This window comes from Diplotaxodon limnothrissa, linkage group LG17 (genome assembly GCF_057381915.1).
Source record: "Diplotaxodon limnothrissa isolate DT_005_m linkage group LG17, D_limnothrissa_male_GT1.1, whole genome shotgun sequence".
In the NCBI taxonomy this organism is placed as follows: Eukaryota; Metazoa; Chordata; class Actinopteri; order Cichliformes; family Cichlidae; genus Diplotaxodon; species Diplotaxodon limnothrissa.
Window position 1 is genome coordinate 22,339,681 of NC_140612.1, and position 25,565 is coordinate 22,365,245.

Here is a 25,565-nt window from a genome sequence, read left to right on the forward strand (position 1 = left end):
AATCCCAGTGATTAGCAGTACATTTCTGCCAATTCTCATTCCTGTGGTGTCAAATACAGGCCGCAAGTATCCAAAAGATGAGCACAAAGGGTTCCTTTTGCATCTGCGCCAGGACACATGAGAGTAATGGCAATGGTAGGATGGGTCTCACTTCCAACTTGTCACCTATGGACACTTGTTTATGGTCTCTTGGAATCATATTTTAGCACACTGGGTAACTTTAGGCTTCATGGTTCGCCATGCAGCCTAAATGTTGTGAGGGAGAGAGATAACGCAAACCTGTGATCCTTTTCTAACCTCATAGTTGCACTGAATATACAAGAAAAGAAGAAAGAAAAGTAAAAAGCAAGTCAATATAAACCCATGTGCTAAAATCTTTAGCTTTATAATCAGATACAGTGTTTATGTGAAACACATTGTAGTTTTATCTAAATTTATTAACTAATAATAAGTCCTTTGTAATTGTTGACTGTACTCTTTAAGTCTGAGTCATATCTGGAAGTCCAGTAAATGCCTTTCCTTTGATGAAATGTGCTCATCTTTTTTCTTTTTTTTTTTAATCTCTGTGGAGGTATTTGTTCCTCTTGAGCACAGAGGTAAAAGATCATACACACAGAACAGAATCTGCCATGCTGCCGCCCGTAACTTCAGATTAGGCCTTGTCAGGGTTTCGGGGTCGCTACGGATACAACCCAGATGCTGCAGCTATGCAGCAGTGTGTCGCTGTGGAAACGGGAAGTGTTGACTGCTGAGAGATAAAGGGCTTGATTCTTCCCCCCGCTGAACACAGCCCAGAAAGGCAGGAACATGGTTAGACTGAAGAGAGAAAAATGAACACACCACACTCATCGTATTGGTGCATGAGTTGTGTAAGTGAAAAGAAGAGCCTTTTTCTCAAAGTCTGTCACACTCCCACACAGTCCCTTTTTTCTGTCTCCTTCTGCTGTCACTTCATCGCTCCTTAATCATTAATATCACAGCTCTGACCCCAGCCAATGAGGATGAAGCAGGGATTTGCATAATTAGCCCCACTTGGTGGACAAGTCCCACTCCAGACCTTATGAGAGCGTCTCTAGTGTGCTTGCTCAATTTGACATGTAGGAGGCCGCATACAGTTAAGAGGGGGGAAAGTGCCAAACAGATGACATGTACATGCTGTAGGTTTCCTGATACAGGAGTGTTGCCTCGAGATGAAAAGAAGACGTTATCGTATTGCTTTTGACGCAGCATTGTTAGAGCCAAGATGTCAAGTGAATGACAACTTTCGAGAAATTGGAATTATACTAGTTGAATTTCTCAGAGTATTAAATGTTGTTCAGTTCCTGGGTGTGCTTCTTACACTTTAGTCCTTCCTAATCAACAAAGACATCACAAACTCTTGGCCAAATATAAGCTTGATATTTTACATTTAGAAACGAGCCGGTAGAGCAATTTGGTTTTAATTGTGTTGTATAAATAAAACTTACTTTCTTATATTTACCCACAAATCCATTGCAAGTGTAATACAAAATATTATTTATGCATTCACTGTTAACTTAGTACCATAAATGGAAAATGGATTTAAATGGTATTTAATAATGAGGTTAACGTACAGAAGAGGATGTGTTGTTGTTTTTTTAAATTAGTATTTTAATGTCACGTGATTCAAGTTATCACATTCTGAGATATAGATATTTTTTAAGCTTATGTGACAGCCTCAGTTTTTAAAAAGAACTACGTCTCTCAAATTAATGAATTAAGCCGAAGTGGATTTGGTTTAAGTTGTCTTCTTTATACTTACTTTATTTATTAACCTTTATTTCACCAGGAAGATCCCATTGAGCTTAAAAATCTCTTTTTCAAGGGAGACCTTATTTTTCTATTACTTCCTAATAGCAAATAAAAGATACAGGAAACAAACTGCACCCCAAACCAAGAACTGTATGAAATATACGCACGGCGGAGACAATGATGTGAAGAGAAGTCAAGTTTCATTATTCAGTGCATCTAAATAAATTTAACAGATATTATAACCAAGAGGCACAGTGAAAATCTTTTCCAGATCTCTTGTCCTCCCTTGACCCATCACTGTAAAGTTAGATGAACCACAAAGGCGACTGACATTTCTGGGGAGGTTGCAGTGGACAGCTTCTCTGGTGTCCTGGATTGTTGATTACCTGACAGGAAGACCACAATATGTACGTCTCCCACAGTGTGTGTCTGACAAGGTGATCAGCAACACAGGGGCACCACAGGGGACTGTCCTCTCCCCCTTCCTCTTCACCCTCTACACCACAGACCTCAGCCACTGCACAGAGACCTGCCATCTTCAGAAGTTCTCTGATGACTCTGCGGTGGTTGGATGCATCAGCAGGGATGATGAGACAGAGTACCGGGCTGTGGTCGACTCCTTTGTCACGTGGTGTGAGCAGAATCATCTGCAGCTCAACGTGGCAAAGACCAAGGAACTGATCGTGGACTTCAGGAAGACCAGGAAACACTTGACCCCTGTTTCAATTCAGGGGGTCAGTGTTGACATTGTGGAGGACTATAAATACCTTGGAGTACACATTGACAATAAACTGGACTGGGCTAAAAACACCACAGCACTTTACAGGAAGGGCCAGAGTCGTCTCTATTTTTTGAGGCGACTGAGGTCCTTCAACATCTGCCAGAAAATGCTGAGGATTTTCTATGAGTCTGTGGTGGCCAGTGCGATCCTCTATGCTGTTGCATGCTGGGGGAGCAGGCTGAGGGTCGCAGATGCCAACAGACTCAATAAACTAATCCGTAAGGCCAGCAATGTTGTGGGGATGGAGCTGGACTCCCTCAAGGTGGTGTCGGAGAGGCGGATGCTGTCCAAGATAAAGACAATGTTGGATAACACCTCCCACCCACTCCATGACATGTTGGTCAGTCACAGGAGCACGTTCAGTGAGAGACTGAGATTACCGAAAAGCACCACTGAACGACACAGGAAATCATTCCTGCCTGTGGCCATCTCCCTGTACAACGCATCCACTTAACACACTGGTTACTGCTACAACTACACATGTTTCTTTCCAACTATTTATTTATGAGTGACTTATGTATGTATGTATGTATATATATGTATATATTGTACTATTCTTAGTTAGTGTATTGTCTGTCTTGTCTTAATGTTGGTTTAAAATGGAGCACTGTAACAAAAAATAATTTCCCCCAGGGATCAATAAAGTATTCTGATTCTGATTCTGATTCTGATTTCACCGAAGGTTCTTGGCTGTATATGTCATTTATCTGACAAATGTAGTTCCCTTGACATTTATTGCATAACTTTTTATTGATAAAAACCCTTTCTGCCCCAAGCAAATGTTCAGGATTTTTCAAGAGTACTGAGCAACTTATAAAAACTTCAGGCTTAACCCCTGAGACGACTATGGGAAGTGAAACACAACAAAGAAACATGGGACGGATTTCCAGAATTAAACCCAATTATGATTAGTGATTGGATATAGCATTAGGGTGGCTTTTGTTGTGATTTGGCGTTATATAAATAACATATAATTGAATTATAGCTTACTTGAGCATTTTTTTAAAATCTTATTATCATGTAGCTCAAGCAAGACTATTTTTGGTATAAAGTACCCAAAACAAACAAAAATAACACTGAACATCTGATCTTCTACGTGTTATCTTTTTAAATTGAAATGTACCTCTAAATCAACTAAACCTTTTCTCAGTGATATATATATATATATATATATACATATATATATATATATATATATATAAGGGAGTAACATATTGGTTTATCCTCACATTTATTCAACATTTATCATCACTGAAAAGGGAACATTATACATGTATTTTTTCTTGCATGCAATTACTGCGAAAAGCAGTCATTTACTTTTGGTTCAGTAAAATGACAAGGTTGTGCTTTACAGCTTTTTATTTGATCAATAAAAAGCTGACCAAGCTCTGACCACATCTGTTTCTAATGAAATAGGGATTGTTATCGATTTAGCAGCCCAATGCACTCATGGGGTCACAGATTTACTAGTCTAATGTGAATATAAGAGATAGAAAAATAGAAAAAAATGCAACATGAGGAACAACGTAGGACGACTATTTAAGAAAGAATATGCCAAACATTTTTGCAAGCCTAACTAATAAGCTGTACCATTTCAAAATCATTGAAATTGAATCTAGGCGCTGTGTAGTACCTAAGAAGATTAGGACTGCAATCGCATAAATCCATCTTGTTAAACAAAACTAAATATCTTTTGTCTTTCAGATGAATTTAAAGGAATATGCATTTATGGAAAGATACTACATTATTGTTTTTATTGTTAATATTAGAGATCTAACCTTTTAGCAGTGAAATTCCTGGTACTTAAAGCAGAGCAGAGCGGATGAAGGAAGGGACAAATGTATGGATAAAAGGACAGATGGATGTGACAGAGAGTAAATGTGCAGAAGAATACCATTAAAGAAGGCAGCACTGCAAGAGCACGTCCAGACAGAGTGGTCTGAAGCCCAGGGGATGTCAGCTTTTATCACACCCCCACACACAGAAACACACATTCAAAGCAAAGCACTGCTCTTCCGCTTGACAATTCCCCACACCATTAGCTCTCGTAAAGATTTCTTTATTGGTATATGTCATGCTCTGAGTTTTCCTAGAAAACAGCAGTCGCTGGTTACGAAGTAATAGCCTTAATCAGCAGCTGGCGCCATGCCTGAACCTGGCCTCGTGGCTTAATCATCGCTGTTTCGTTTTCTCCATGGATACAGAGGAGAAGCCCCAAAACACTCCCGCTTTATGACAACATGCCCCAAAAAGTAGGAAAAATGAGACACTGTGTTGTTGAGAAGAATTAAGCTGTTATGTAAGTTGAAACCAGACAAGAGTCTGCTGATACACAAGAATTACATTAGGCTGATCGCATCTTGTTTCACTTCACTCTGACACAGCTGGTGTGTGAGACAAGAAAGAGAGACAGGCCTAGAAAGTAGAGCTGAGTGTGACGGGATGAAGCCACTAAAACGGAAGGCAAAGCAAGACAGTCAAGGCAAAGTTATTTCTCAACAAAAGCATTTTTTTAAGAAGGCGCATTTCCAATAAAGTCCAGGCAAATGACACAAAACTGAACGGAGAGCCTTTTGGAAATTTCAGAGAGGGAAGGTAATCTGTGGCAAGGCATAAAGGGAATTTACGTGGGCGCTTAAGTCCAGCTGTGCTGTCTGTCTCTTTGTGTCTGCTAAAGATTTAAACAGCGGGAAACCCAATGCATAAGGCCTGTGCAGCTTTCTTAGTATGAATGTATTAAGCTAAAACTGCCAGGCTAACAACCAACACGAGGCAGGGATTAAACAGGGCATCGTCCCTGCTCCGCTCTAATAGGGTTCAAGAGAAAGAAGCTCTGAGAGCTCCAATTGACCCATGGTAACCCAAGCACTTCATGATCTTTCTTCTTGTCTTGAATATAATACTTGATTAAGCTCTCAGGACCAAAACATTGTACAGTTAAATATTTCAAAAAAAGGGAAAAAGAAGAAGGGAAAATTCTTACCAGAGCATGCCTTTCACAAGCTCGGGGAGGCTGGGGTTGTAAACATTGATTTATAGGCACTCCTAGTGCAACGATGGCATGTTTAACAGTAAACTGTAGATTTATGATGCTGCTAAATATGCCTGGGCGGATGTGAACATTTGAGACTTAACACCTGCTATTGCAGGCCTGCTTTAGAACAGAGAGGTCACGTATAGACCTGGCACATTCAATGCTTTAGTCATAACATTATATCAAAAAGCTGAAGGCTGCCAAATAGTGGAAATCTCACAGATGGTCAGAAACGGAGCAGCCGTACCCTTAGGAATTTGTCTTATATAAGGCAGATATGTGCTATGAGATATAAGTTAGCATGAGCACATGCAGTGCCAATGTTTGTAAAAATCATCACTAATTTTTACCCCCTTTTTTGTAGAAGTGCTGGCTTTGGTGTTAGGCTTATGATGCTCACCTGTGATCCTCCTCTTCTATACATACTATAGATATAACTATGACTCCTATTGGGCAAAGTGAATGATAACAAAAATGCTAAATGCTAATGCGTATCAGCAAAATTCAGACACCATTTGTGCTGACACTGATATATCCACGAAAGGCCAATATCAGTGAGTGGATATATTAGTTAAGCTATATTTAAAATTACTCAAAACTGCCATAGAGTGTTTTATGGTTAAACAAACTAAAAGTGCATCGTATGCCCAGGTTAACAATACACCAGAGTTTAACTTTGGTACATGAATGAATTTGTTGGTTGAACTGTATTACATTGTCGAACCAGGTATTGTGTAAGGCTGTAGAACATGTTTTGTATTCACGATTCAGTAGTGCTTCAAATTCATCCAAGCCTAAAGAAGAAATCTTGCTGTTACCTCATAGCATTGTCAAGACAAATTAACTTCTCTATTTCCAGGGAAGGCATTCAGGGTTACTGTAACCCTGAATGCCTTCATCCATTTATTCTGTTGCTCAGTCTGTTCAACATCTGTAACTCTCAGCAACACTTCCATCCCAGCTGCTGCGGCCTCAGGTTGAGAGACTGCCGTGGATCAAATGTGGAAGTGGAGCGTGAATGGTGGAGAGCTTGAGGGTAAAGTCCTAAGTGCCTGTACCTCTCCTCTAAGTCTCATTCTCCTACTGCTACAGTCATTTTGAGCCGATCAACCTGTGAAAGAGTGTGAAATAGCAGCCCTGGGATCTCATCCATCAAATCTACCTGGAAGACCAAGGCACGATGGAGAAAAGTAACCACATTCAAAACTGTAACTGTAAAAACAATGAAAGAGCCAGGTTTTTATCTTTGCAGAGCTACTATCAAGTTAAAGATGTCCATCGTGGATCAGATCACCGGATGCCAATTCAGGCTGACAGATCACGGTAGAGTGCTGCCATCAGCACGAGTCTGTTTGTGAGATTAATGGCGATGAGCTTGAAAACAAGGTCTAAAATTGGTTCATGTCATGTTTCCCTGTTTAATGCTGCTGCACTGAGCTCATAGTGCTAGTCTTCTCCACAGCCCTCTCCATCCCGAAGAGCTTTAATCTCCCAGTGGGCCTCTGGGCGACCCATCCAACATATTTGCATACATCTGCATATTTCCCATTAGGCTCCACTTGTTGCCTTTTCATGGAAAACTGGGCTATGGCGATGATCACCCTCAACGGTAATGGTGGTATCCTTCTTTGCCTCTTTCTTTTTTTTTCTTTCTCCCAAACATTTTTTACACTCCCTCTTGATCCCTTGTTTCCACTCTCTCTCTGTCTGCCTCTCTGTCATCACTGTGATCAGAGTGCAGTATGGAGGTCTGATCCGGAGACAAAGGGAGAAGCTCTCAGTTAAATCAGCGGCGGCTAGCTATAGTAAACCATCTGGGGCCAATGACAGGCTCTGGCCTGAGAGAACACAATAACAAGACAGAAGAAATGAATTCAGCACACAATGACCACGACTGAACCAGACTAATTAGATTAATATGTGATCAACTATTCAATTAGGCCCATTCAGCTGCAGAGCTCAAGAGGTATGGGTACATGCAAATTAGATGAGCGAGCACAAATTGAGGAATGAATTGATAAAGTGTGTTAACAATGTCTATACGTACACTGAGTTATTCATTCATGTATACTTACAGGGGAGTGATCATTACACGTCTTTTACAACTGTCACCAAGTATAATGGCAACACATCACTTTAAAAGGCCATTCGCTGATGAGCAACTTCCTGAGTTAAAGAAAAGTCAAGCTTAGTTTCAAACATGTTTTCTAGCTAATGCCATCCAGTTCTTAATTTTCTTCAATGCATCTGTATTTCTCAGATTTCTGCCAAAAAGGGGGATAACAGAGTTTGAAGTGAGTGCGTGAACTCCACAGAATGTACTGTGGTAAAGAGCACTACACTGATCAGGTTTTCTAAAAATCCTAATCAGACTTGTTCCATTATTTTCACCAACGCCCTCTCATCAACTCATGGTTTGCCTTGTTATTTGGTGGAGCAACTCTGGCCTTAACCATTTAGCCCTTTTCAGAGTCACTCAGGTCTTTTTTGCTGCTTAATTTCTCTTCAATCCAACAAGCTGATTATATAAATTGACTATGTAGCTGATCCTTCACATGCTGCTAAATAATTACTCTCTAATAGTTCTCTGTTAGAGAACATTATTCCCTAGTTGTGTGCCAGTGTCAGCAGACAAAACTAGAGCTGACTAGTGATGAGTCACTAAGTACAGTTAACAACAGTTAATAAGTCATCCTAATTGACAAAGACAAAGAGACTTCTTTTGCTAGAATCTATTAGCAATTTTAGTGGTTCTGATTTTTACAAAATTGTTACAAACAAATAAAACATTGGAAATAAACAGTGCCCCAATTACTCCGGATACCGTGACAGCAGTTTCTAATGGAGCTACTTCCTGTAAAAATAGCTTCATTTCCTTTTTGAAAGCTGGTGGTCTAAGAAATGTGGGTTGGAGTTAAGATCACAGCAACTGTGTCCTACACGTAATTTATTATTAATGTTGTATATGTCTGTGATTCTGAGCATTTTTGATGATAATACACTCATTTTAAAATATTAGAGAGTGGCAGGTATTTCAAATTTCGCTTAGATAGGCTCTATTTAATCTTTTGGAAAGCTCAATCTGTGTGGACATTAGAAGGGATCACTAAAGGATGGCCACAGAGTACTAGACGTCTCTATCTTTATGCCACCACTTGGTATTAAAAAACCCCACCGTGCTAGTTACAATTTCTATGCTGATGATACACATTTATATTTCTTCTCTGACACCATGACCATTGCTGATAAGTGGAAGGGATCACCTTTCCCTATTAAATCGAGAAAAATAGTATTATCAGTGGTCAGAACTCATCTCGGGACGTCCTCGTCTCCTCTTATCTGTGTTTTTGTTGAAGAAAACCTCAGTTTTCAGATATTTTTCAAGCATGTTTTTATTTTTACTAGCCAGCAGCACTTGCTAGGTTCACTAATTCACTAACTCATATTTTTGTTCTTTGGGAGCTACATTTTCATTTTATAAGACAAAGTAATCAATTACAGGCACTATGAGCATCATTATGCATATGCATGACAACACATTCCAGTTAGACCAAAGTAGCAACGCTGTAAAAACTGTTTAGTAAATTGTATTTACAAACAACAACATCATCCACGTACATGTAACGTAATGCTGCTGTTCATTTTAAAATCAGTACACATATTATATATGTAATTTGTGTAATATATGTAATTTCAGTGTTTTACACGATAATTTCTATTATTTTATATTATTATTAAAAAAAATTTCTTACCTCGCTCAACAAAAACAACAAACCAAATAGAAGAGAAAGGATTTACTGTTTTTAAAACTGAATCTAAATTAGAATTGTAAGTTTAATTGTCACTTTTAAGGATTGTAGGCTATCCACTCTTTATGCTGGTGACTCCTTGTTATTCCTTAAAATAACAAGGAGCCTTAAACCTGGCTTCATGTCTTAAAAGTGGCTAATTGTATGACAACCTACCAGAATTGTTGCTCATCTTTTAATTGTATATGGAATCACTTTGATGCTTGTTCTGAAAAGCTCCAAATAAATACACGTGATTGTTACTATTGCATGTGGTATGACTAGACTTTACTTGGGGTACATGGGGAAATCTGTTTGTATTATTTATGTGTGCCATGTTCAATAAGCATATGCAAAAATGCCACGGCATAAGTGATTTCTTTTCAAAGCAAGAGTAACTAGAAGTCATATTTAGCACCACCTGTTGGCGCTATGTTTTCTGATTAAAACATGATTGGAAATGCTTTATTAGCTTACTATAACAGGATGAGTGCCATGCTTTCAAAAGGAAAGCACACTAAAGAAAGTGCCATTTACCAAAAACCTCAGCATCACCTTTCCCTTGCTGCTTAATTTTCTGTGGGGTGCTAATCAAGCGCCTGTCTCTGCTCATGAATTTAGAGGGAAACCTCAAGCATTTAAATGTGCATTTAATTGCGTTGGTTCTGGAAGCGTCGTTAAGTAAGAGCTGGGAAATACATTTCTTAATGCGACTTAGTGATGCCCGGCAAATCAAAGACCATCAAGCGAATTAATGAGGGTGAGCGGTGAGCACATTAAGAGTAGAGACGGAGCGCTTCCATAAACAAATACATATCTCTCAACTAGACAGCAGGGACAGAGGGATAATGTGGGAGACGTAATAAATAGACTTCCCTGTCTATAGGCACGGCACACTATCCATTCCAGCACAATGTTCCCCACTTTAATTGAGTAAATGCACACATGTAAACACATACACCTTTTCTTCTGCTATGTTTTTAAAAGGCCGACAGATGCTTCTTCAGCAGCAATCCTTTGCTCCTCAATAGAGCTGAAAAAGCTTCTAAAGAAGAAGAAGAAGAGCAGGCAGGAGGTGAGGGGTAGCGGCAGTGGTGGGGACGAAGCAGAGATGAAAAAGAGGAGAACCAGAAATATGAAACCTTCCTGGTTATTAAAAGCTGTCTTGCGAGGGCAGCGCTCCTGTCGTTAAGTACTCTTTCAATTATTAACGGAGCCGCCGCTTTCATCAGCTGGTTGGCGAATGCCAATACAGCCCCAACACACACTCCCACTGCTTGCTTTCTTCTCTTTTTTACTTGGCAACAGGCAAATACACACACACACACACACACACACACACACACACACACACACACACACACACACACCAGGCATTCAGCGGTAATTGTTGGAGAGCTGGTGAGAGGACAGGTCAGGCAGTGAGAATGATTACATAAAACTGGATGTTTTGAGACTGACTGAGAGCTCTGCAGCATGAACAGATGGCCACAGACAAAGAAAATAACTTTATCATCAAGAAGAAATTCAGAAATTACAGTCACTGAATTATTTTTTTTCAACCTGAGCGAGCCAGCCTCTGGGGGGAGCTGCAGGTATACACTGGTGGCCAACCAGCACTCAGGTCAGGCCCAATTTGGGGTATTTTTCTAAACTGTCAAGTGCCCGTCAAGCTTTGGCAATAAAGGAGAGGAGATAAGGAGAGAGATTTGAGATAGTTGGGATTGAGCTGTGGGCAATAAGAGGGAAGGAGGAAGCTTTTAGGGTGTTATCCAGGCTCTCTGTTTGCAGCTCCAAATGTTCCTGTGCCTCTGATGAGACGGGCTCATATGACAGATTACCAGCACAAATGCTGCTCGAGGGAAAGCTGGCACAGGGGCAGAGCCAAACACAACACCAAAAGATATACAACTGTGTTCGCTCGAGTATGGTGCGAAAGGCCGCAGAATGATTTTCACGCCTGATGAAGGAACGAACGTTATAAGGTGTTTTAGGATCTCATCTTACACATTATCAGATACTAAAAATATTTGCCAAAACATTTTGTCATAATTTTCTCAGCTAAAATTCAAGAGTGGTCTTTGCTTAAAGAAAACTAAAAGGAAAAATGATCCGTCCATAAACATCTAAACCTCTAAGCCCCGCCCGCCTACTATACAAACCTTCTGTTTGACAGGGGCAGCCAAAGAAAGGACAACATGCTTAAAGGGGACAAGAGGGGACTTGGTACAGGATTAGTCTGAGATGTATGGGATTCAAAGGCATACTAGGTCATCTTTAACCACTTGCAGTGAAACATTTCCACTACACATTTACCAACTTGTTTTTAAGGGATAATCTTTAAGGTTTCAGTTACAGACAGACAGGATTAAACACGACAGAAATGCCTTTGCGGTGTGTGCGGTATGATTATTCCTTCGGTGAGAAAAAATGGGCAGATTAGGTTTTGTTGCTCTACTGTGGGTCTATTTTGGACTCTGTTTTGAAGTGATGCCCAGTCATTTTGCCTATTGAAAGTTAGCAGAGTAGGGAACGCTGGACTGATGGTGGGGGGAACACGGCTTATCGACCATGGCCGGGTGCGTTTCTACTCTGGAGATGGGACACAGGGCACTGGGGCGTGCTGACGAACATCCCCTGGGACTCCTGTCCAATTACAGCTCAAAATGAGCCAGGAGAGCAGCGAGATTGGGCTGGGCGCACCAAGGTGATGATGGAAGGAGGGAGGGGGCTGAGAAATGGAAAGTAAGGGGGCCAAGGATATGAGTAGCACTTGAAATTAATGGGGCAGGGTGGAACAGGACTCCCAAGAGCGAGTGCAGGGCCCGCTGATGACATGAACTTCACCCTCAAGCAGCCATTAGGGGGCGAGAGGTTCCAGTAATCTCAGAATTCAGAGGCTCAGAAGGTTCCCCAGATTTGATCACTGCTTCTGGGCTAAGCTGGTGTCGCGAGTGGCCTCAACGTGAAGCAGCAGCAAGTTAACTGTGCATGACACTATTAGAGTGAGTCAGACACCTCTGAAACCATGATCGCATAACTAAACTGGGAATTTTTGGTTGCAATCCAGATTTCATTCTGGCCCACATCACATAAAAACTGACAAATTGAAAAATTTCAGCAAAGATTTTAATAGAAGCTGGCGTTCAGAGGGCTTTCATTTGAAATGTCATATTTGGACGACTCTGCTCCGAGAGCTATTAAGCAGAAATGTGTTCGTCTATAAAAGAGCTCTTCTGTGTGTGATTGCCATTTAATAGCCGGCCATACGTTCATGCTCCAGTCTTGCTTTAATGTTGCAGCGCACTGGGGACTGTCAGCGAGCGAGGGGGGAGAAGAACCCAGGGCCTTGAAACATCTCATCCAAATTACCGTCATCTTCCAAAGCACAGTGTCGAGGGGAGGAGATGAAATGCTGTCATAATGTTACTGTGGTGGAGCTCATTGCCTTCGCATTCAGTGTGCATGGCCACAAGATATGACACAGACAAGACTAATAGCAGCAGGAGAATTACAACAATAAATCTACTTTTGATTACATATTCAGTGCTGATTTGATTAACATTTAAATAACGCCCTGATTTGATTCTAATTCTAATTCACGATGCCAACATTGCTTTTCAAAGGCTTCCTCAATGGCAAAAGATATCAGCTCGTATCACTTGCAATCCAAAAATAACCCGCTATCAGTTATATCCTCTCAGTAACAAAGTGGCACAGACAAGTGCTCTCTGTTTGACACACAAAGAAAACATGACTGTCACAGAGCTGAGAGAGGGAGACGGGAGGAGGGAGAGAGAGGGAGGAAGGGAGAGGTAGAGAGGCACATTTAAAGTTTTGCCAGGAGTCAGCGGTGCTTTTAATACATACAGTCACATCAATGGCACATTAAGAAAGTGTAACCACGGCAACAGACACCGGGATTATGTTAAACAGAAGCACACAAAAGACCTAAAGATGCTTTGTTTAAAACAGTGGCAATGGTTTGAAAAGAAAAAGATGAAAACAAAAAAGTAGCAAGTGAAGATAAAAATATATATATATAAATATAGTGAAGGTTGAAAGGGCAGAATTTTCACCTCTTGATTATTTCATGAGTAGCTGTATTAATCACACTGGGAGGACATAAATATTCAATTCAATTCAATTTTTTTTAAATATAGTGCCAATTCACAACAACAGTCGCCTCAAGGCACTTTATACTGTAAGACAAAAAAAAGACACCAACATTTAAGTGAAGTACACGTGTTCTGGGGCAAAAATCGAACCTTTACAATCCCAATCCTCACATTTATTGATTAAAACTAGATATCTGGGCTTTATCAACTATTGGTTATAATTACAATCATTCAGTGAACTGACTTTCTCTACTTAAAAGTAGTATTTGGCTCATAATCATCATCCACAGGTCCTATTTTGAAGTCTTGTGATTAGTGCTCTCACAGATCACTTGGTTTCAAAAAACAAAATGTTACTGTTTCCTCATTAGCTAAATGTACAAATTTTGTAAGATAAGATAAATCATTAGCTATTGAGCATACCACATATAAGCTTCCTTTTATAAACACAGAATAAACGAGATTTACCAAACTGCGTCTGCAGACATATTAGCAAAGTGTTTACAGAGGTCAAGTTAGAAACCTTCATGACCTCTACTCATAGACTTCTTAGGCCCTTTTTAACTACAGGTTTTGCCCTCACTTTTGGGACCTAACGATGTCCATGTACTATATTATATTTTACTACATTAGGAGCAATTTATCCTTGTTAACAGCCGAGCTAACATTAGCTAAATGCTCATAATTATAGCCAAGCAATTTACTGGTGGTCTACCTGCTAACATGGACAAGTTGATAGACGTCCGATATAGCAGCTAACTACTCGAGGTGAAAGTTCCTTTTATAAAGATTTTCTATTCAGAAAACAGCTTTATTAGTTTACTATTGCCGGAAAAAATAGACTTACTTATTTTTAAGCTAACAGCATTGTAGCTACAGCAGAGCCAAGAGTGTTAGTGAGGCAAGGTGTTCGAAATTAAGAAAAAAGTTCACTACTCTTGATTCATCCCACGCCTTCACACATTAATCTATCCACAGGCTGTTAGAGGCCTAAGTAAATGTGGAAAGGTCTCATTTTTTCAGAGAGATTATATGCTGGCGATAAATATGTGTTTAAAACAAGAAAAATACTGTATGGTTGACTTTTAGATGACAAAACACATTTTATTTAATATATGTATACACAATATATCATAAAATGAAAAAAAATTCTAAAGGGAAAAGGTAACATTTCTATTTGATATGCATATCTGTTCTACACACAGACGCACACAGTATGAGGTGTAATATAATGACCAGGATGGCTCTGGGGCTCTTTCTTCAGTCATCTGACTGTGAGAATAACATTAGGCAACAGTCCACTCCAATAAAAACACGCAGTTTCTGCAGCTGCAGTAACAGTGTCTCGTTTCCTTTATCTCTCCTCCTCTTTACCATCAGCTCCCCCACCCTCACACCCCCATGACATTTCCATCTCCGTCCAATTTTTTGGTCTTCAAGAGCCAAATTCATCCAGGTCAAGCAAAACTAAGGCAGCTTGGTGCTCAGCAGCACAGTGCTTTAAAACTTGTTGCAGTGAAGTGAGTCAGTATTCTTCACTGAATAGTGCAGTGGGTGGACAACATAAAAAGAACAGAGACGTTCAGCTTCAGCCGTGTGGTTAGGTTTATTTTTAAAGCTGCACTTTGTAGCTTTGAGGTGTTTCTAATATTTGTCAAACCCTACATACAGCCAGTGAACTGAAGTTAAAGTTGTTGTAAAAATGTCTTGTTAAGGCCCATTAAATAATCAATGAGTTACCTCAGAGCCAACTGACTGCCAAAGATAACAATGTCATGTCCCCATAAGCTAGCCAATAATAGCACAGTTCCAACAGAAATCTGTCACAATGCAAAATGTTGCAATAGGAATGCTGTGTGTCCCCCCCCACTTCCTTTTTTCAGTTAGAAATGTCTTTTGATGATTGTGAATTTCTTGAAACTCCAACAGTGAGTTTTGAAAGCCTAAAATTTCCATTCTTGAAGTCCACAGAGCAAAGGGCTCCCAAACAGTCTTACTGCACCATGAAATTCTGCGGCTTTAATGCTAAAACCACTGCCCTAATTCACAATAGACATATGTTGCAATAATATTCCAAATTAAAAATGGCATTTCTGTCTAAAGTTAGATAATTCATATCTAACATACCGTAAGTGTTTTAGTGCCACATGACACAAAAGCATTCTGCTGTGGCTGCATGGCAAAATGCTGTAAAATTGTGTGCAAAATAACGGGATTAACGACAACACTAGCAAACACTTTGATTTTAATCTGAGTCAGGTATAACACTGTTTTCATTTTCTCTTCATTTTGACCATTCGACATGAGAGCTTTGCAATTATCTCAGCAATAACAAGAACTCTTATATTAACATAAACATAAACCAATCAGCCAGAACGTTAAAATGTCTGACAAGTCTAGTGAAGAACATTAATTCCTTCACAAAAAGGTACCATTTTTCTTGGGTCCTGGTATTCAAGTGGTATTCCCCAATGGCAGTTGCCTCCCGCAGCAGGAAAGCGTACCCAGCTACTCGGAAACTGTGCTAGGAACCCAACAAATAGCCTGAGGCACTGACGTGGGATCACAGACTTTAAGGACCCAATATCTGGAGGTCTTCCCAAGGGACCCGCTCTAAAACAGAGTCAATGATAAGTCGAACTTGGAGAAAAAAGGTACGACTTGATGACAGAATAATTATAATAATAACAATTAGCAATTTCTGCTTATCCATTTGGGAAAAGGGTTTTACCTGACCTGAACATAATTTGGACGTAACTCAATAGGGATCCCAGTTAAAGTCTAAGATAGCAAGAAGGGGATGGATGTCTCGAGAATTCCAATGGCCCCCAAAATTGGAATCTAAATACTACTGGGCAAAGGTGAAAGACATTCCAGTCATAAATTGTTGGTTGTACATGAATGTTTGTGAAGCTTATTGGGCAATTCAACGAAGATCCCTGCAGACATAGAACTGGAAACCTTGAAATGGCCTTAAATATTTGTGGAAGTATTTAAATAAAAGTTATCACTAAAACACAAAACATGAGGTAGAAATATATTTTAGTACATCCATCTGCTTTAAGCTCTTGACATCAATGGGGTCATAGTTGACCTGCCTACGGTTAGGGATGGGTTTTGTTTTATGCTAAAAAGGCAAGTTGCTTTTACATTTACCGTTTTCATTTGGATTTTCAAAACGGGCAAATATTCTATAAAAAGGGAAGAACCATTCACCAGAACCAGTCCCTACCCATAACTCTAGATGGGTTGCCAGTGACCTGGTAGGTGTTAAGAAGTTAAAGATGCAAAATTCAACCAGGTTTTCAACATGTTCAGTAGAATCTGTTAAATGGAGGGCTTCTTTCTTTTGCCCAGAGTATGGAGCAAATAGCCCCGGTGGTTACATCATATAAGATTCCTGCTATATGGACTCCACCCTGCAGTGCTGTTCCCTTTGCAACAGCATGTATGCCTGTGCATGAGATGTGTTCAATGGCATACATCGAATAAAATGTGTAAACGCCCAGTATCGTGTCTCTGCTCTGATTTACCTCCTTTATTAGAACCAAGTCCTGTGTCACCCTACCCGTGTCGGGGGTTTAAATGACAACTATGGTTCCTGTTTGGAAGCAGGAGAGGAAAACAAGTTTTTCTCTGCCTCCATCATGATTCGATGATTATTCAACAAAGCACTACTTATCTAAGGGCAAATTTGGCAGCTGGTGTGCCTTCGTAAACCTAAACAGTTTCAGTTGATAGTGATCATGACTGTGATTAAAGATGCCTGTCGAACCTCTGCAGTCAATCAAATGACTTCCTGTTCTGTTCAGACGGTTTTTATTTAATAAAAACAAAAACAAAACAAAAGCAATCCCCCGTCTCCATTTCCATTTCGTTTTTTTTCCCCTCTCGAGTTTTCTCTGTTTTTAATTCTCCTCTTGCCCCCCCCCCCCCCCCCCCCCTCCCCTTTTGCAACACTCCAGGGTCACCATCTGCATGGCAACACTCGCAGCGTGACACTTCCATAACCCAGGAGGAGGAAAAGAAGCACAGAGCGTGGACCTCTCTCTTTTTCTCTCTTTTTCTATTCATAGGCCACCCGTAATTCATTAGCTCTCCCTCTCATCCTCTCTATATTTTCTCTCTGCAGTGTGACCGATGCAGGCTTCTGAAAGCTTGTTTGGATATTTTCTGGAATGAAGCTGCTGACAGTCAATTTTTTTTTTTGCGCTGCTATACAGCATGTTTTAAATTTAACCTTTCTCCATACTAAACCTCATTCATAAAAGGCAGTTTTTTGTGGGGTTTTTTAATGTGGGGCAATAGAAACTTCCCTTTGGGAACACTAAAGTACACTGCATTTCACACACCATGTAAACCAATATGTAATCATTCTGCTGCGTTTATTGGTTTATCATTAACTTTTAAAGTTAATTTTTCAAAATAAATGCCAAAGTAAATTGAGAACATATCCATCTACAAGACGAATAATGATTTCCTTTACAGATAGCCTCTGGTGTTGCACAGTTTCAGTCTGACCTATTGGCGTGACCCCTGCAAAACCAAACTCGCACTATGCTCGGTCAGTTTGTTTTTGGCCTCTGGTTATGCGTTGTCTCTATTTTTTTACTTTTTCTTTTTCTTTTGCTTTGCTTCGCTTCAAGCATCCATCAGTCACACACACAAAGAGATTATCTCCTTTTTTCCTGATTTCCACCAGGCAGAGTGCCAATGTTTTTCTTTCCTTCACTGACTCTCACCTCTCAGCCCTCCTCCCCCTATTTTCCTCCCTCCCTCCCGCTCTCCTCTTCCAGCTTAGCTTTTCTTTTTGGTTGCGAGGGAAGGCTGTTTATTTATTCAGACAAGATCTATTCCCCCCCCCCCCCCCCCTCACCTCCCCCCATCCCCCAGTCTTTCTCTCTTTTTCCTTTCACTCCCTGATCACCTTCCTCTTTCCCCCCTGGTTATGTACTTGTAGAGTATCACTATGAGGGGGAGAAGGGGGGAGAAAAAAAGGGAGAGCGGGTGAAATCTGCCGTGGAGGTGGAAGAGAAATTTTTAAAAAGAGAATAAAAAAAGGAAGGATGTAAAAAGGAAAGGTGGAGGAGGGAGTGTGCTCTGTACTTCCTGTGTCTCTTAAGCCATACAGAATAAAGACAGTTGTATGTCAGTGGGGGAAACACTCATACTGGTTTAAAGCTTCTTTATGGGCCCAGCCACGGTGCACATGGCAGCAGTACCTTTGAGAATAAGACTATAACAAAGTACAGCAGTAAAATACAGCCAGAGGGAATGATTAGTGTACGTGTGCAAGAGAGAGAGAGAGAGAGAGAGTTGGCAATAGAAGGAGAGAATGAAAGAAAGACATGAAGAAAGAAAGCCATGCTCCAGGTGGTGCATTATTAAACAGATTTGTCACTTAGGGCCAGTGGTGTTAAGTGTGTGTGTGTGTGTGTGCGCGCGTGCATGTCCGAGGCAAAGAGCAGTTAAAGATATAAACATATATGGACTTAAAAAAACATGGAAATTTATCTTTTAAAAAGAAAAAAAAAAGTAAAAACGAAAAAGAAAAACGGTGGACAGACAAAAAACTAAGAAAAAGAAACGGACAGAAATGAAGAACAAAAGAAAGAAAAACAACAGCAAAAGGAAAAAACAGGAAGGAAGAAAATAAACGGCTTTGAATTTGTTCGACATTTTTGATTTACACATGCACGTTACCTCATACTCAGTGATTATATGGTGACTTTATGAACACACACACACACACACACACACACACACACACACACACACACACACACACACACACACACACACACACTCAGGAGAACATGACATTGATTTAAATCAATTTATCCTCAGGCCTAACTTCTTCCTGACAAAACCCAAGCCTCCTCTTTGCCAAGGCTTCACCCTAAAATTTAAGCAGTTGTGCGACTGTGCTAAAAATGCGTGTCCCCACAACATGAGTAACACAAGTACAAACACACACAGTCATGTGAGGTGTGTGTTACAGTTGCGTTTTAAATCCCTGCGGCTGCTGTTGACTAAGCTGATCTTTGTTGCAGGGGGGAAAAAAGAAAAAGAAGCAGCTACTGCATATGCCGTGACAGGCAACAACACTTGTTTTAGTCAAAAATAACATTAAAGAGACAGACAATGTCCTCTGTGTGTGTGTGTGTGTGTGTGTGTGTGTGTGTGTGTGTGTGTGTGTGTGTGTGTGTGTGTGTAAGCCTGCGGTAGGTAATCTTACTTTTGGAAGAAATCAAACAAAACGAATGCTGAAGCCGACAACTGCAAAGGACAGGACGGGAACAGAGAGTCCGTGCAAACACACACACACACACACACACACACACACACACACACACACACACACACACACACACACACACTGTAGCCTGTGAGCACGCTGTTCAAAAGGCTGCAAATGATGCAGGGTTGCAACTGAAATATAAACTTCTAAAAGGCCAAAAAAAAGTGCTCAGGTTTTTGACTTTGATGGCAGGAGGAGGCGCGGGAACGACTCCCGAACACTTTGATATGCAGCACATTGTACAATTTGTGCATTTTATCCCTCCGTCTCCTCTGATACTCATACACAGAAACTGTACTTTAACAACAAATGCGCTGAAACTTCACATTCGCACACATTTATCCTCTTAACATTTCAGGATTTTACTGCCGAACCTAAAGAGATCTATTATTACTTCTAGTATAACTAACAGCTAAATCTATAGAATTTGTAATATAATACTCTCTGCAAATCAATTAAACTATCGCTGTCAAATAAATTCTAAATAGAGAAAAACAGTATTTATCACTGATGGGTAGCACAGTATCTTAATATATTATACTTAAGGAGCAGTGAGATCTGCGCTAATGCAAATCCCATATTGTGAAAAGCTGTATGTTTAAAATATCCCTTCATATCAGAGATGGAAAAGAATTTAACACCAAAAAAGTAGTTTTCAGTGAGAACACTCTTTATAAAATGCAGTCTTCTCCATAACAAACACCTGCCCTGGAGGAGTCTTGCCTCCTCGTTCCATTGTTATTCCCTCCTCTCTTTCCTAATTCCTAGTCTCTCCTGCTCCTCTGTAGCTTTTCTAGTCCTCTTCTCTCCCTCTGTCATCTTCCCTCTGTCTCTTTTGTGTTTTGTGACGCACTCTTTTTGCTCAGCTATATAATTATCTCTTGCTGATTCCAGGGGCTGGTTCGGAGAAACTCAGCCCTCCCTTTCATTCTCCTTCAGCCCGCCCCGTACGCCTCCGTCACTCAGACGCTGAGTGCTGTATTGTTCTTCTCCGCTACAAAGGCTTGACAGACAGCTGTGAGACACAGAGAGTGGATTCTGAGTCTGCCCCGCATCCCACCGACCCTCCCGTCTGCTGCCATCACTTTCATTTAAACTTGTCACTTTTCCTTGTATCAGTGTGATGGTTGGAGTGCATCGTTAGGCACGCGCACACACACGAATTAGAAAAAAGTCTAGACAGCAGTATTTAATGAGCAAACACACGGTGCATTTTAAACAAATGGTGACTAAACTTTTTTTTTCTTTTTTTTAAATTTGCCCTCTCTCATTAATATCACTCGTCCCGCATCTGACTTCCATCCCTCCTTCAAATCGAACAAGCCTCAGCGCCACCTGAGGAGCTGCAGTGCTCGCCGGAACCTTTCGAGGTCTTTCCTCTGAGCTGATCTTTGTCAGAAGCCGAGGCGAACGCCTGGAAGACAGCTTGTTAGGATTCCACATGAGCGAATCCGTGTCATTATTCAACATGCATCAAATGCAACCGTAAACACTGGGGTTTGGGGAGCAAATCGGAGCAGAAGCTTCCCTCGTCTCAATGGAAAAATTTCAAAGACGATTAAATAAGCCAACAAACGCAGCGATGGAAAGATAGGGAGGGAGATGGCTGGAAGGAGTTCAGCCCGATTTTGTATTTTGATTCAGATTCCAACATCAGCAAATTAGCTGTGTATGACTCTCACGATGAAGTGATGCCTGCCTCAATGAGCATAATGACTTCGGTGTCCCGTGACAAGCTTTTCTCCACCACAAAAAAGGATGAAATTCTGAGGTAAACGCTGGAAAACTTGCTTGAATTTAAAAGATAAAGATACGTCCTATCTGCTGCTGGAAATATCAGGGGGCGCCTTTCCCCAGAAAAAACGGTTTTCGCTCTAACCCTTCAGTTAAAACCAGTGTAATCCTGAACGTAGGAAAGGTCCAACGTCCAGATAAAGCAGCAATACACACTCTCTCATGCCGCAGTCACACACACTATCAGAGGGGATTTAAAGATTCAAGCAGTGGTCTTGGTAATTAGGCGGATGGATTTGCGCCTCTCCTCGCAGTCTGGCGGGATATAAAGCGACACATAATGCAAGCGGACAAACTCTTTAAGTGGATTAATTAAAACCAACACTGCGGGGTCAAAGGTCAAGCCCCCTTTCTCTGTCAACCTCCCGTACTCTCGCCTTCCAGCCTCCCTCGGAGCGCACTCGGACTGCGGGACCTGCATATGGATTTAAATGAGTGGATGAAAAAGGTCCCCGATGAGACGGAGCAGTGAAGGAATGATGGTGGAGTTTTCTGGGTTTATTTTCGGTTTGAGGCTTTAACATGAAGCCTCGTTTTCATATTTGTGCTGAATACACATGCTCGCTTTGCAACTTAACCCCTAGTTTGGCTGATTTATCTTTAACTTCCCGTCTCTGAATATGCGGCAATTTTTCATCCGCGTGGTAATAGAATAAAAACCTGAGCTCCCACTTTCCCCTCCCTAATTGAATACAGAGCACACCTCGTCTTTGACATGCGTGTGCGTGTGTGTGTGTGTGGTAGCTGGATGCAATCAGATGGAATTAATATGCATGCTGTTTCTCATTATGGAATAACTCAACTACACTTCAGATATGTGACGTGCACTGTGAGAGGCACGGGCTGATTTTCCAACCTCCATCCGTGATTCTCGAGCAGGAACAGAACTGTGTGACTGAATTCAGAGGAGCAGACACGCCCTGCTGATGATCGCACGCGTGAACACACATTTGTCACTTGCATTAACTTCATATTGCATTTAAACTAAAATCAGACTCGGCAGCAGCCGCATTAATCAGCCAATTCTGCTAATATGCATATGATGCTGCCTAATTGTGTTTCAGCAGTGAGATCTTTCTCATGTGTTTGGCTAGTTTGCTGTAACAAAATCTTTGAAACGACATTTATTGTTTTGGTTTTTGTTATTTGGCTTCTTAAATATTAACCGAGGATCGCTCAGTCGTCACTCAGACAGAAATTGGGGTTTTAGCCTTGTGCTAAATTTTTAGGAAATGATATCCAAGTAAGCGCTCCTTATCACTTCCCTTTGTTTGAAGCAAAACACACACGTGCCGTCTTCACACTGCTGTGGTTACGGTATGAAGCGTGCGTGTCTGAGCGTGACGGAGGTGAGTCTCATTAGGGAGAAAACAGCGGCGAGAACGCTGCCGAGGTGCTTCATTATGGTAGACGATTGAGAAGTGCTTGTTTGTGTGTGTGTGTGTGTGTGTGTGTGTGTGTGTGTGCGTGCGTGAAGGACTGGCGGATGTAACTGTGCGTGTGTGTATGACTGTGACCCCGAGAGAGTGTGAGCGTCGGGCCCGGCGATAAGCTGGTCTTTATTAAGATGCATCGTCTTTGGAGAGAGGGACAGCTGCTCTTGCCTCTAATCTGGAAGAACAAAGGTTTAATAAAGAGAGAAGACAAGAGCCAGAGGGGAGGTAAATACTCCCGTCTCTTCTTGCTGTCCTTCCTCACACCATTTCCCTCTGCCTGCCTTTTCCTTGTTTCTCTTATACCGACTGATCCAACGCCAGCTAAACTAAACTGGTGCAGAGATTACTGTGCACAAGTTCGCCCAGTTGAATCCCAAAACTTTCACCTTCTCGCTGACCTTTGGCTTCCCACCTGTTGAGCCAAAATGGCCGCTATGAGGCCAATATGCCGGTGGCTAAAACAAGCTAAAAGCGTCTTTTTTTTTATGCTGCCACGAGAAGTGTCCCAGTTAAGCAAACAGTCTGAAAGGAGAGGAAGAGCGTGTCCATAGAGAAAGTGTCTGCTGTGGCTATTTCTGAGCAAGTATGAGTCTGTGCGCCAGGTCAACTGCATGCCCTATTTCTCAGCCTGAATGGTCATCACCGCCTGTTTGGAAATGACATCACTTGCCCCCCCCTCCCAGTCCGTCAGCAGTTCACCGAAATATGCCTGCTCTACATTGCTCCGCTCATTTTCTATTTTGGATTTGTGGATTATGGTGGTGGGATGGAAGAGGTGGTGCGGGTGAGGGGATAAAAAAAAGATAAAAGAGAGGAGAGGCAGCATTAAAAGAATAATTTGAGGGTCCTGAGGGTTCTGTCTCCTCTCCTAGTCTCTAAAATAGAATCTGTGATAGTCCCGGCTGCTACCACCGACTCTGTCGAGGGAATAATGACTTATTTATCAAATGGCTGAAATATTCAGGGACAAGGCCTTTTAAATTTCAGCATTTAAATTCATAGGCTTTTTCTGCTGAGATGCTTAATGACAGTGAATGTATTCAGTGTGATCTGCAGGTCCGAGACAGAGCCTAGTGTCCTGCCTATGAGCCTAATAGGTGTTTGACAGAAAAGGGGAGAGAGGGTTGCGTTTAAGGGCAAGGGAAGCCAAGAGAAGTTTAACCTTTGACCTCACGTGAGGCTCAAGTGTGTATCGTCGACCGCCTTCCGTGCCAAGAAGTAAACGGGCTGTATTGCTGAAAACATGTTTTGCAGCAGTAGAGATAAAAATTTAATGTTGTCTAAAGCGCGCTGGAGCAGGCAGGCAATCAGCCATGAGTAAATGTTTCAAGATAAATTCCTAGAGGGGTATACTATTTTTTCTGGCAAAGCGCGAGACTCCTCAGCGTTCGGAGGGACCACATCAGCAAGGGGGGGCGGGGGCAAGGGAGGGGTGATAAATGGGTGTTATTCTTACTTCTAGGATGAAATGGAGGAAAGTTTGGGGATGACGGCTGGTGATGAAGCGCCGCGCGGGGCAGCAGCGGAGGTTAATGAGATGTACGTGGACACACGGCAGCTCGTACGCATCAGCCTCATGACAGAGCGCAGCAGAGGAGGAAGAGGAGCTCAGAAAGTGGCAAGAGCTCCGTATTCGCGGCACATTAAAGCCAAACGGCGCAAAGCGTGCGTAATTACGCACCGCAGCGCCACTGCCATGGTGAGAAGGCGGCGACCTCCCGCCTGCGCTGCGTCCCACCCTCATTCTCTCCAGAAAAAAAGAAAGAAAGAAAAGCAAAGAAAGACACACACCGCACTCCTGTCTCCGTTTCCCCTCTCTGCTAGCGGACTGTCGAGGCTGTGGAGAAACTGGCCGGGCGCTTACCTTAACACGTTCCAGCTTTTCAGAGGGTCCAGGTCTGAAATTATAGAAACCATGGTCGACTGGCTGGGCAGCACCGGGAGAGGGAGGGGGTGCGGCTGAAAAAGATCGAAAGAAAAAGCGGCGCTAAGGCTGTAAACTCCGTCAGCGAATGACAGCGATTGCTCGGATGCAACCCGTCCTGGTTGTTCAGTGGGTGATGAGCGCTGTCACAGCTCTCTCTCTCGTTCTCGCTCTCTCTTTCTCTCTCTCTCTCTCGCTCTCTCTCTCCGCCCCCTCCTGTACAAAGCCTGCGCTCTGCAGACGCGTCTCCCGAGCTTCCTCGGGTTCCTCTCTCGCAGACAGGCGGGCTTCTGCTGGAAATGCTGGAGATGTACAGCAGAGGAGGGTAAATCCTACCTGAGAAACTCATTTATTCATTTTCATCTTCAAACAGTACACAAGGACAAGCTGGAGTTTATACACCTCATTTTCACTGTCAAGTGTTCTCACTGAAAACTACTTTTTGGTGTTAAACCTCTGAGGATGGATTTTATATCGATGGGAACGACGTGTTCAATTTTACTTGCTTGAGTTTTTATGAGGCAAATATGAGAGAAATAACCTGCTGTTTTCACTGAGAACCAGTTAGATCATCAAAAGAAAAGAAAGAAGCAAAGAAAACACTTTATGCAAGAATAAC

General features: G+C 41.6%; 1 protein-coding gene across 8 annotated transcripts in view; it reads right to left on the minus strand.

Annotated features, from left to right (window-relative positions):
* Positions 1-25,115, minus strand: part of celf2 (cugbp, Elav-like family member 2) — a 239,346-nt gene extending 214,231 nt beyond the window's left edge. For all 8 annotated transcript variants that reach the window (XM_085375374.1, XM_085375363.1, XM_085375361.1 and 5 more), the window contains exon 1: positions 24,887-25,115. In XM_085375374.1, coding sequence (XP_085231500.1) covers positions 24,887-24,939 — 53 coding nt within the window. In that variant the 5' untranslated portion in view covers positions 24,940-25,115. The remainder of the gene's footprint in view (positions 1-24,886) is intronic.
* Positions 25,116-25,565: the final 450 nt, after the last annotated feature.